Source organism: Barbatula barbatula (assembly GCF_947034865.1).
Source record: "Barbatula barbatula genome assembly, chromosome: 11".
Lineage (NCBI taxonomy): Eukaryota > Metazoa > Chordata > Actinopteri > Cypriniformes > Nemacheilidae > Barbatula > Barbatula barbatula.
In genome coordinates this window covers 13,582,055-13,595,080 of record NC_136774.1, presented here as the reverse complement: position 1 = coordinate 13,595,080, position 13,026 = coordinate 13,582,055, and the positions used below count along the sequence as shown (strand labels likewise).

The 13,026-nt window shown below is 40.6% G+C and overlaps 1 protein-coding gene across 1 annotated transcript in view; it reads left to right on the top strand.

The window, feature by feature from the left end:
• specc1la (sperm antigen with calponin homology and coiled-coil domains 1-like a) overlaps window positions 1-13,026 on the top strand; it is a 31,190-nt gene that overhangs the window by 12,685 nt on the left and 5,479 nt on the right. Inside the window, exons 2-11 of the mRNA XM_079467127.1 lie at window positions 6,042-6,207; window positions 6,316-6,463; window positions 6,757-7,088; window positions 7,221-8,516; window positions 8,599-8,806; window positions 10,142-10,215; window positions 10,597-10,772; window positions 11,041-11,204; window positions 11,321-11,463; window positions 12,164-12,254. Coding sequence (XP_079323253.1) covers window positions 6,079-6,207; window positions 6,316-6,463; window positions 6,757-7,088; window positions 7,221-8,516; window positions 8,599-8,806; window positions 10,142-10,215; window positions 10,597-10,772; window positions 11,041-11,204; window positions 11,321-11,463; window positions 12,164-12,254 — 2,761 coding nt within the window. The 5' untranslated portion in view covers window positions 6,042-6,078. The remainder of the gene's footprint in view (window positions 1-6,041; window positions 6,208-6,315; window positions 6,464-6,756; window positions 7,089-7,220; window positions 8,517-8,598; window positions 8,807-10,141; window positions 10,216-10,596; window positions 10,773-11,040; window positions 11,205-11,320; window positions 11,464-12,163; window positions 12,255-13,026) is intronic.

Here is a 13,026-nt window from a genome sequence, read left to right as displayed (position 1 = left end):
ATTACATTATTCAATATAAAAATCCTGTCAATATGACAACAGCTACTCCATAAACAGTTACCTCTATTTTATGGTTAGTCCTGCAATCAGTGACTCAAATTTGTAGCGCTTACATTTACAAAAGAACTTGTTCTTTTTTGCAAATAATACATAAATTATGACAAGAGAAACCGTAATGGAAAATGTTCAAAATTTATTTTTTACATGAGGTGTGAACATATGCTATGCATTTGGAGAAATGTAAATAGCACGATTATAATTCACGAGGAACTTAAACAAGCACATTGTAATTTTACTAGGTATTCTGTTTTGCAAAAAGCAGCCGAACTTGGCACTTTGTAGACGGCCCCTATGATTGTGAGACGTCACATCATTCCATAGACATGAACGTGTTTTTGGTCTTTTCAAAACATCGACTTTCGCAGATACATTGTTTTCTTCTTGTGCCCCCAATGCTCTGAAATGAAAATAAATTGTAAGTAACATTTTTACACAAATACTTACTGATCTTTTGAACGCGGAAGTCCGAATGTGCGAATATGAAACCAACTTTACCGCAGTAGGAAGTCAGACCTTCATGGATCATGTCAACACCATAATAATCCGTCAATCAAGCGTAATATTTAGTTAGGTACTTTTCAGTTTTTACCCCTCGTAGAAATAAACAACGGGTCATGTTTTAATGTTTCATAATTATTACTGACGGACTAAGATGGTATAAGTTACCCCTGAATTGACTCTTATTTAACGGAGGTGATATGTTATTCATGTGCTAGATAACGGTACATGTCGTTCAGCCAAACCCAATGTGCTGCCAACCTTGGCATTTATTTTTCATTCGTAAAAACGCCCCATAATACTGTCTAGTCTGGTATTTTATAAATGTTTAAGACATAGACAGTTTTCTTAGCCCTTCTCCAGTTATGGCAAGCTTGTGTTGTAAACGCATGTTAAGTGTCTTCAATAGATTGGGGTCAACTTGTGTTATAGAAATAACGAATTGTGCAAAAATTAAAGGGCCATTGTTACACATACATTGTTCTGTTATGTATTGGTGATTTCCCCCCCCCCTGACAAATGAGGTTAATAACAACCAGGAGCTTGTAGATGCTAAAGTAGTAGTTCACCTTCGAATTGAAAATTCTGTCATCATTTGCACGCTCTCTTGCAATTTTAAACCTGTAAGACTTTCTTTCTTATATATTTTGATATTTTGAAGAACGTTGTAAACAGCCACCCATTCAGTTGTAGAATTGTATGGGGGGCTGTGCTGTTCTGTGACATTTTTCTAAATATCGTCTTTTGTTTTCTGCAGAAGAAAGAAAGTCTTACAGGTTTGAAACGACAAGAGGCCGTGTAAATGATGACAGATTTTTCATTTTGAAGGTGAAGTACTCCTTTAAGGTATCCAGTGTTTGATCCAGTGCAGCGATGTTCTTTCAGTGCGAGCCATTTTTCTTCGCTTTCTCTTTGTTCCGTTTGTGGAAAATGTCTTTCTCTAAAGCTATTTATCATAACTGCAGTGTTCTGTCCTGGGAATGAGACTTATGCAATAAGAATTACAGCCTGTTTGGACTGCCTCATTCAGACTTCAGCAGGACAGTCCCAAGTGAACAAGCTGGAGTTCTTGGAGGCCATTCTCTTAAGACCTAATAAATCCCCAAACGGACCTCTAAATAAAACGTATTTCACTGATGATGCATGGGTAATCAAATATTATTAATATCACATGTGTTGTGGTGCAAGTGTGTCACATATAGGGTTTGCTGGATTAAAATGTACATGCTGGATAAAGTTAAGCTTCAGATGCATTATCCAGGTCTGTTAGTCCCATTGAGGAAAAACGGGACTAGTGCGGTTTTCGTTGGATTAAAGCATTTATGTCGCTTTAAAAAATGTATTGCCTTTGAAATATTTTTTCAGTTCAAATCTATTGCCCTTGTCGGATTGAATAATAAATTTGATAGTGCACAAACTTTCTGAGAAAACTGTGCCGAAAGTGTGGCAACATAGATCCTACATGTGTTATTTTGCGTAGACTAGGGGTGTGACGAGACACTTATCTCACGAGACGAGATTTTGAGATCCTTGAATATGAGTGCATAGGGAAAATAGTCTTTTATTCACCTTAACAAAAAATGCCATAAAAAAATTTATTTATAAAATCAACTTATACTTTATGAAACACATTAAACTTCTATTGCAATAAATTATACCAATTATACCATGCATTAATAAACAATTTGTAAACACTGCAAAAGGCAGTATTGTACACAATGTATGGTTTGTTTTCTTAACAGTCATGGCTTTTAGTAAAGATTTGTGGTATGCTTTTGCATATTGCACCACGTGTGCTAGTAGTGATCGTATCAGGTGTTAATCCTCCTTCCTCCACTGAATGAACCCTCACAGGCTTCAGAGAAACAATGAAAACTACATAAACAAATCATGTTCTGTACAGTAATGAAAACAGGTCACACCACATCAAAATGTGCACTCAAACTGTGTTCCCAAATATATTTTGAGGTCGCACAGGTTAAATTTAGGGAGCATATGTGAATAAAATGGTCGCAATTTCAAGTCCAGCACTCCATCTTGCCAATTGCGGTAGGAAATGGTGTTCTTGCGTACTAGGAGATCTGGTCATACCCCTAATCAATACCTTTTTGTACAAATTCTAGTTGTTAAAGTAAGTTTATGTCCCCTACAGAGTAAAACTATTCCACAATATTCAAAGTCAATAGAATTTATATATAAATTACTAAAAATGTTTCATGCGGTGTAATTGACTAAGTGCTGTTTATTATTTTCAATATCCACAACAATAAATGCCACAAATAATTTATTCCCACTCTTTTTCCACACGGCTTCCCAAACACAAATAGCCAAGCACACTAGTAGGCACAACTCGAAAAGGTTCTTCATGATGTAGTGCACTAAACAAATAGTGCCATCTCACTGCTCCAGTCAGTAACTTTACAGAGACACTCATTTAGTTTTTTTGTCTCGATTGAAGTATCAATAAAAAAGATAAAGCTTCTGGGAAAAAACAAAAAAAACTGTAAAGAGACACACATTTTCAAATAGAAAAAGCAAAGTCTTTACAACAATAGACACACAGGAGTTAATTCTCAGTGCAAATCAAATTGGGATGAGTCTTTTATTTTTGTGAAAGCCTGTACTAATAAATCAGCTTAATGCGATTTTTTTTAATGGTTATCAGAACACTCCAAGTTGTTTACAATGACCCCTGTGTTGTTTTTAAAAACAATGCTCTGTTTGTTAAAATATCTCGACATTAGGGATGTAATGATTCACTCAACACGCAATGGGATTCACGATTCTGATCTCGCGAAGCGATTTTATTCACAGATTAAAAATGAACAACTGCCCTTGTATTATTTCTATGATGTTGCACATTGTCGTATTTTATGTCAAATAACTAAATTGCAGTTTTAAAACAAAAGAAATGAATAATACAAAAGTCTCTTTAATATAAACAAACTAAGATCTTGTGTTTTTACTAACTTACTTTTTTAAGAAATATCAGCATATCCACATTTACCAAGTTTGCAAAAAAATAAACAGTGGCCCCTGATGTTCAAAACATGAACTGCGATTCATTTAACGTCATAACCGATTTGATATTATAATACAATTTCAACCGGCTCACTGTGAATCGTTACATTCCTACTAGACATAGCAACACTGAGTCCACTGGTATCTTTAGTTTATGGGCATGTTCACTGTGTTATTATAACTCCGCAAATTGCACGCTTAATAATAAAATTCAGTTTTTCATTCAGATTAAAAATCATGGGTTGAATGTTTCAAACCCTACTTGGGAAGCCACATGTCTTTGCCTAGGCAGGGTTCGCTGTGTTATGATGACCTCATTGTAGTCATAAATCATTTGTGGACTTTACACATGCAGTGCACACTTTATAATGTGACCTCATCCTGCACATTCCTGACAGCAGAGAATGCAACGGTTAAGAGGGAAAAAACTGACTTCTAGCTCTACATATGCTTTCTTTTATTCCATTTAAAGCATGAAAACTTTTACTTTCTAGGCAGTAGATGTATTTTGCTACCAACAATTGATACACTCTGGGAGTGGAGCTGTCATCTCTCCCATGATTTAGTGTTCAGTCTCTGTCAGCACCTTTAAATGCTTACTGTATATAACAGGTCAGCTTGGGGTTAATTCCAGAAGATGCAGTGTAGGGTTCCAACAAGGTAGCGTTGGCGTAACTAAAGCATGTGCGCACCCATTACAAACAAAACATGCCGAGCATGCCGCGTGCTTTTCCGGGAGCGTTATCCAATAAGGAACTAAGAAAAGTTATGAAACGGATTTCATTGTTCATAAAAAACTTTCTGAAACCTATACAAATGCTGGGGAAGTGTTTCGAGCACAGAAATAACACGTCCAACTCGTTTATTCACAAGTTGACCATGTTAAGGATGAGAAGCCATTACGGTTATCATTTTAAATAAGTCAGAGTGCATGAAACACCATTGCATCCCCCCTTTAAACTAGACATAGTAATAGGTTTTTATTGTTTTTAAAATTTGAAATGAATAAGCAGCATATTGGTGTCTTCAGTCAGTCTGGAAAGACTGATGCTATGTCTCAGAATGGTTCCCGTCACAGTTCAGAAAAAACCTAGTCTGGAGTGCTTCTCTAGAGCCTCTCCCTTTAAGGGAATGTGTACTGCTGATCTTTCCATTGGGGGTCTGTACGTTGGAAATGAAGCAAAAGTTCTCCCACACATCCACCCCCTGCCTCACAACAGCTGTAAGATATTAGCCTTATTTTCTCTCTCATTGAGTGGAGGGAGGAACGAGACCCGGCCTTCCTCTGATCAGACTTGAGAGGACAACAGGGAGCCATTAAATGAGCGATCTGGAAAGATCCACACCGATCAACAAACAAGTGCAGAACTGCTCTGTGCGTTGGAGAGCTTTGTTGGGTTTGGAAGGTTAAGTTGTGATTCCACACCGTCTTTCTGAAATACCTAACCATTGCTTATTGAAGAACGTTGTCAACCAACGGACATTTTGTGTGAATTTTGTTCCACACATTTATTTTTGAAATGTCAAAGGAGTTGCACCTGATCGTCAAATTTTGATTTTGTTTTGCTCTAAACAGTTTAAGCAGTTTGTGGCATGGTTTGCTTAAAGCTCAACCGTGATGTTAAGTGCCTCCATTAATGTTCTTCAGATGTTCTTTCATTCTCTCCCACCACGATATAATCTAAACAGCACGGATCTCCTGGCGATGTTATTTTGCGATGCCCAGATGAATTACCCTAGCTTGTTGCCTACTCGGAACTGAAGTTCTGTTTCTTTGAAGCTGCTGGATCCTGGAACCGTGTTTTAACGTAGAATTGGAATTTGCCTATAAAAATAAATGCTGAATAAAGCTGAAGGATTTTTCTTTTTGCAGATGGCTTCTGGTATTGTTATGATGATCTCGTCCTAAGCACATCCAGGATTTGTTGCCTTTTAAGGCACTGTTTTTGCGCAGTCTATAGAGAGGAATACTAGCGGACGTACGACAGGCCCTGTTAACTCATGGTAAAGCCTTAAACCCAGTTGATGACAAGCTGTGCTTATACGCCTATAAAATTTGAGGCATGCTTCACTCGGATCACATGTAAGCAGGTTCTTCTCATTAGAACCTGCGATTTATCAGCACTAGTCAACATCATGCTAAATTTGCATGTTTCTTATAAACATCTTGTAGTCTTGGGAAAAATGTGTTCTGTGCTTTGAAGGAGCCTTTATCCCAGCGGTGCAAGTGTGTTTGATACAGTGTTGCCAGATCTAGCTAGAAAAACAAGATGTCCAGTCTGATAAAATTAAAGCACTTCTATCACAGTACAAATGTTTATGAGACAATACAGTCCAACCGGCCACACATGCAAACCTATGGGAAAAGGAAATAATACTTTCGCTGATAAATACTTGGTAGTAGACATGTAAGTACTATCTTTGAATGCAAAATGAGTGCTTTCAATTGTCTCTCTCCACAGACTGAGGGGTAGATGTATCAGCAGGAGCGAGCGCAGTATGAAGAAAGCAGGCAGGCCAGCGGGGAACAAGGCATCGAGTGGAGGAGTTAAAGGTGACACAGTGACAGCTGGAACCTCTGCTGGCAAACCTGCTGTTAAGAGCACAACCACAGCTCCACTCTCCAAGGTAACATCACTGCACTCTCTCTCAAATTGCCTGCTGGTGAGCAACTCTCCAATAGTCTATTTAAAGTGTTTAAATAACATAAATTAATGATTCATCTTTGATCAACAGGTGAAAAGTAATGATGATCTTTTAGCTGCTATGGCTGGGAACAGTGCAGGAGTGACCAACAGTGTTGCCAAGGGCAAGAAATCGACCTCTGCTCACTCAACATCCTCTAACAATAACAACCCTGACAGCAAGACCAAGACCAACTCAGGTGAACTGAAATGCATATAAACATTCCCTTTTGATCTTTCTTAATGGTTTTTTGACATCCATTATGCTGTATCAAATTTGTATAAAATTTAAGCCGCCGCTGAAGGTCCTGCAACCTTTCTAACAGAAATACAGTGCCAGTAAATATAATAAAGGTGACGGCAAAAAGTCATGCCAAAGATGCAAATAAGCAAATCTTTCCTATATGCAAACAAAATGTTGACCATTTAAGTTCAGCATTTTGGCGTTGTGTGATGATTTGTTTAGTAAAATTGCTATCATTATCTTCACAAGGCACATCCGGCAAGCGAACATCATCCACGGTCTCCAAGGAGTCGAATTCCTCGCGAGATCGTTTGCGAACCTCCAGAAGCTCCAACAGTAAGAAGCAGTCATCAGCTGGTGGGTCTGATAGAGCCCAGACCAAACATTCTCATGGACAAACCAACACATCAGACTCGGAGAGCCGCATGAGCAAATCAAAATCTGACGGACATCTAAACGACAAAGTGGCCCTGGAGGCCAAAGTGAAAGATCTGTTAGGTCTAGCCAAGAGCAAAGACGTGGAAATCCTACAGCTAAGGGGTGAGCTGAGGGACATGAGGGTTCAGCTGGGACTGCCTGAGGTTAGATCAACTTTCTATGTTACAATATTGATGCACGATGAACACTTTGTGTCCATTCAAGGCAATTAAAAAATGTGCCTATTTATGGCTTTTTTACAATGTGTTTATCAGCATTTTTTGTTATACTTCTAGGAGGATGAAGAAGAAGAAAGGCAACCAGAGAGGGAGGCAACGGCAGTGATCACCGCTGCAGATGTTGAGTCAACGTTGCTGCTCCTGCAGGAGCAGAACCAGGCCATCCGCGGAGAGCTTAACCTTCTTAAAAACGAAAACCGCATGTTAAAGGACCGTCTCAATGCTCTGGGCTTTTCCCTGGAGCAGAGATTGGATGGGGCTGAAAAAAACTTTGTCTATCCCACCAGCTCTGACCCTTCGCCCTCTGGAGGTGGTGGAGGTCATGGAGACTGTGCTAATGTGGCCTTGTCTGCAGAAGGTTCTGCACCAGGCTCCATGGAGGACTTACTGACAGGTGGCCAGCGAAGTGGCTCAACAGACAACCTGGACAGCGAGTCTAGTGAGGTCTATCAAGCGGTCACTTCCAGCGATGATGCTTTAGACGCTCCTTCAGGCTGCGGTTCTCTGTCATCCTCTGAGTCCGAAGGTGGAGCTCCGGCATGCCGCAGTTCCTCCCGTAAGGGAAACAGCAGCAACACCAGCGAGGTCTCGGTGGCCTGCCTTACAGAGCGCATACACCAGATGGAGGAGAACCAGCACAGCACATCCGAGGAGCTCCAGGCGACCCTGCAGGAGCTGGCAGACCTGCAGCAGATAACACAAGAGCTAAATGGTGAGAACGAACGGCTCGGAGAAGAAAAGGTCCTTCTCATGGACTCTCTTTGCCAACAGAGCGATAAACTAGAGCACTGTGGCCGACAAATCGAGTACTTCCGATCGCTGTTGGACGATCATGGCGTGGCCTATTCGGTGGACGAAGACATTAAGAGTGGGCGATACCTGGAGCTGGAGCAGCGCTATGTGGACCTTGTAGAAAACACTTGCTTTGAGCGCGAGCAGCTTTTGGGTGTGCAGCAACACCTGAGTAACACTCTAAAGATGGCCGAGCAGGATAACGCTGAAGCTCAGAGCGTGATCGCAGCGCTGAAAGATCGCAACCATCACATGGAGCGGCTCTTAGAGGTGGAGCGGCAGGAGCGGGTTGGCATGGCCGCCATGTTAGAGGACTGTAGAGTAACTGTTGGCAGTGACCAGGCTGAGCTGAGCCGATGTCGGGCCTTACTGGAGCAGGAGAGGCAAAAGGTTGCCGAGCTCTACTCCATCCACAATGCTGGCGATAAGAGCGATATCCACCAGCTCCTGGAAGGAGTCAGGATGGACAAAGAGGAAGCCGAGGCCAAGGCCGCAAAGCTGCAGGACGACTTGGGACATGCTCGTACTGAGGTGGCTTGTCTGCAGGACACCCTCAATAAGGTATTAAATAAGCCCCGGTGGTTGTGCTCATAATACGTTTTAGGTGTCTGTTTAAGGCTTTTTTTGTTCTGTGATGGAGTAGCTGGATGCAGAGTACAGGGACTTCCAGAACGAGGTGCAAAAAGAGCTGGCTGAGCAGAAAAGGACTCTGGAAAAGCAGCGCGAGGACATGCAGGAGAAAGAGCGAGAGATTGGCGACATGAAGGAGACCATCTTCGAGCTGGAGGATGAAGTCGAGCAGCACAGAGCTGTCAAACTTCATGACAACCTAATCATCAGCGACCTAGAGAGTGAGTTAAAATCACCATTCTTCATTGATGTATAGTGATGTCTTGAAGCACATTTATATCATGCAGAACATACTCTTGTGTTGCCCCGGATTTTCATTCTGGTGTTTTTTTAAGCTTTTAAGGCCATGAACCAATCAGTTAGAATGTAAGATGTGGTTTTATACCACAGTTCCATTTTTTGGTGCCTTTAAAGCAACACCTTAGAACTTTTGCTCACAGGTTCCCCCATAGTGTTGATAAGCGCAATTGTCTGTTACCAGTGTTGTAAATAATGTCGCTGTATAAGATTCCCGGTGAGCAGTGGCTCAGAAATATTGTATTTTTGTAGGTGTTGAGCAGGGCGGCGCAAAAGCCATAAGTGAACTGTGCGAGACCGGTGCACGTGCAGCTCATTATCACTCGTGTCACCGGCCTCGCGTAGTTCCCTTGCGGCTCTCGTCCCGCGTGCTCACCACAGTAGGCTAACATGGAAAATAGCTCTGTGATTAACAAAGGTTTATGATGTTTAAACATTTTGTCTATCAAGATCATCTTTACAAATTAACACAATGCTATAAACAGACTACACTTAAGGTCGCTCGATATCAACGTCACCACCACCAAGCCTCCGACAACTCTTTCAAACTTTATTAAAATGTGTTCCCTGGTAAGTTATTACTCTGTGATTGAATCTGTTTCTACGTTTTTAACAGATTTGTGCCCGTGTTGCATTATTTGAGAGCTTTTTATTCAAGATGACGTCTAATGTCCCCGCCAAAGGAAGTAATCGCTTTTAGCAACTTGTCAGCAACTGCTGTTTTTAAAACACAATAAGGCTTTAAATGATCACAAGCGGGTGTGTTTTATGTCATATAAAACATGAAAATATTAGAGGTTTTGTTTACCACAAACCTTTTTGGGCGATTTACCAAAAACCCATTCAGAAAACCCATAGACTCTGGATGGATGGATCCGTCGAAAAACTGAAAACTGTTGCTTTAAGGTTAAATTGAAATTTGAAATACCACAATATTTACCAAAAAGAGAACAAAGTCCATTGCTGCTTATAAATATCTAGTTTGCTTGCTATTAAACCGTCATTCCTACCTTTTAAACAAGATTTTGTAGAATTATTCTTTATCTCATCACTTGGGGGCGCCAGTCATTTATAAACACGGTTATCTTCTACTTTCTGAAACAATAGGACAGAAAAGATAACACATTTCAGTGATGACAAAGAAATGATAAAGAGAGTTAATAGATATTCACTTATATCATGCCTTTATTGTTCTGCTAGATTGAAACTCTGAAACCTGTAGATGTTGTTTCATGCTTGTGCTCTCATTCTGTTTCAAGATTCACTGAAGAAGCTCCAGGATCAGAAGCACGACATGGAGCGAGAGATCAAGATCCTGCACCGCAAACTCAGGGTTAGTGAGGAGTTTGAGAGGTCATCTAAGAATCAGCCTATGACAGACAGGCATCCTCTGTGTATTGTTTTTAGCAATGGAAAATCACACCTGTCTTTATGAAGGATCAATATAATGCACATGACATGTGAAAATTCTTGTGTTATTAATAAATGTCATTAATAAAAGTAAAACATTTGTTGGTCACCAAACTCAGTGCAGAGTTTAAACGCCTACCCAAGTTGTAAAATCTTTTTTGTTACCTGCTTTAATTACATATACAAATCCAGTGGTAGAGCCTTCTGCACTTCGCCTTCAAGCTCAAATTGAATCGGTGCAGCTCTGTGGTAGCTCCTGTTAAACTTTGTCTGTCCATGTGTTTGCGTCTTTATATACGTTTAGGAAGAGTCAGCAGAGTGGCGTCAGTTCCAGGCGGATCTGCAGACCGCTGTGGTCATTGCTAATGACATCAAATCGGAAGCACAGGAGGAGATTGGTGACCTCCGGCGCCGGTTGCAAGAAGCCCAGGAGAAGAACGAGAAGCTGAGCAAAGAACTTGATGAAATTAAAAACCGCAAGTAAGTCTCTTCTAAACATAGTAAGGTACCTCGTTGTCTTCTGCCATAGGTTAGAATGCCTGAAAAGGTATCTGCCTATGTAAACACACTCAAAATGTGTCTTAAAACTCCTTTCTAAATAGGCAGCTTTGGAGCATGTTTTTATGCTCTTCTTTAAACAAAAGGCATATTTTTACAAATATTATATGTCCATGTTCATCTTAATTTTATAAAATTTGACTATCTATGTGGCGTCTGTGTCCACGTTAACATATGTGCTGTATCGAAGGCAAGATGAGGAACGTGGCCGTGTGTATAACTACATGAATGCAGTGGAGAGGGATCTGGCCGCCCTCAGGCAGGGCATGGGACTGAGTCGACGCCCCTCCACATCCTCTGAGCCTTCACCCACTGTTAAAACCCTCATCAAAAGCTTCGACAGCGCCTCGCAGGGTACTGCATGTCACATGAACTCACAAGTTGCCCTGACACATATCATAGGAAATGACACATTTTTTAGCGGTCACAAATGGTGGCTTATTTTAAATTGTCTACTGGTGTGGTCACAGGTCCCGGAGCCAATGCTACTGCAATCGCTGCAGCGGCTGCCGCTGCGAGCACAGCAGCAACCGCCACCACCACCTTACCCCGTACACCTCTCAGCCCCAGCCCTATGAAGACCCCGCCTGCTGCCGCAGTCTCACCCATTCAGGTATCCAAGTCACATGACAAGCAGCTGTACAAAGAAAGCTGTTTTTACTTTAATGATCAAACAGTAGAATTCTAGTTAGTTTCTGGTTTCCATTCTGGGATGGTTTTCATTCCATTGGTTTATTTCTCAGGCAGCTTCAGCTTTATTTTTCTTAATAATCGTAAATTGTTGTATGATCCACTTACAAAATAGCCACTTTGTATTAATAGTTTTATTAATAGTGCAACACTGGTGTACACAATCAGTTTGTGTAATCGGCTGAGCACATAAATTGAGCTGTCTTTGATAGCGAGGTTGCACAAGGACATAAAATGAGAGAGATGAAAATATATTCTCCAGATGATCTATTGTCAGTGATTCGGTAGATGTAAAAATCCAGCAGCAACCCAGAAGAAAGTGCAAAGCAGGTTTAAGTAAAACTGGCAATAATCCAGGCCTTAGTACCTAAAAATTTAAATGTGTAACTTTCAAAGAGAAGATCAGACGCTGTGGATTTTACAGATTCCTGTATCTGCAGCACAGCAGAGAGAATGTGAAGACCTTAAATGATCTTTAGTACTATTTCTGTCCTTTTCTGGCTCGATCATAATCTCACCTGAACCATGTTCTTGCCAGATAATAAAAATAATTTTTTTAACGTTATCAACGTATTGTACAGAAGTGTATTTCAACAATATTGTCTTATGTCGATTACCTGCAGAGACACTCAATCCCTGGCTCAATGGCTATCGCCAAACCCTTGTCCTCCCTTGCAGACAAAAGACCGAGCTACACAGACATCAGCATGCCAGGTAACTGACAAGAAACTAGCACGCGATTGCTACCATAACACACTACAAATATTATGACGTTTAAGAGTATAATGAACCGTACTCGCTTTTCTTCGTTTTCTCGACAGGTCTTGTGTATTTTAAAATGTTTTGGAGAGCCTACAAAAAAGAAAGACATACAATGTGTAATTTATTATATATTCTATAAAATAATACAACTTTTTATGCTACTAAGAATTATTTTGATGCAGTCCTGTGCATAAAGCAAACCGTGACATTTCTCTTTGACCTGATGAGTAAACCGATGCCTTTTTGTCGGTACGTTGTGATAAATTTCCCAATTTCCAGACACTGTTACCCACCCCCGAACAGCATTGAACTCACAGTGACCTCAAATGTGATGACTCGTGTGAAAATAGGCCAAGTATGAACACATACTGGGGTTTCAGTGCTCCTCCCTCTCGTTCTTTCATTGGTACGGTTCATTATTGTGTTGGAAAGGGAGGTGGTGTATGTTTGTGAACGTGCCGGACGAGACATGGGACCCCTTGTTTTTGAGAAAATTGATGGGTTACTGGAAACTCTTATCAACGTGGAATGAACAGTGTTTTAACTGGCAGGATTGGTTTGGGCTGCTGTGATTGGTTGCCCTTTATGATCGCTTAAGTCTTTTCCCGCTAATGTTTCTTTCCATTGATTTCTTTGCAATAACATTTCATTATCATTGACCTTTCATTCATTATATTAAGCTACATTTGTTTGAGTAATATTTAACTATTTCAGTTTTTATTTA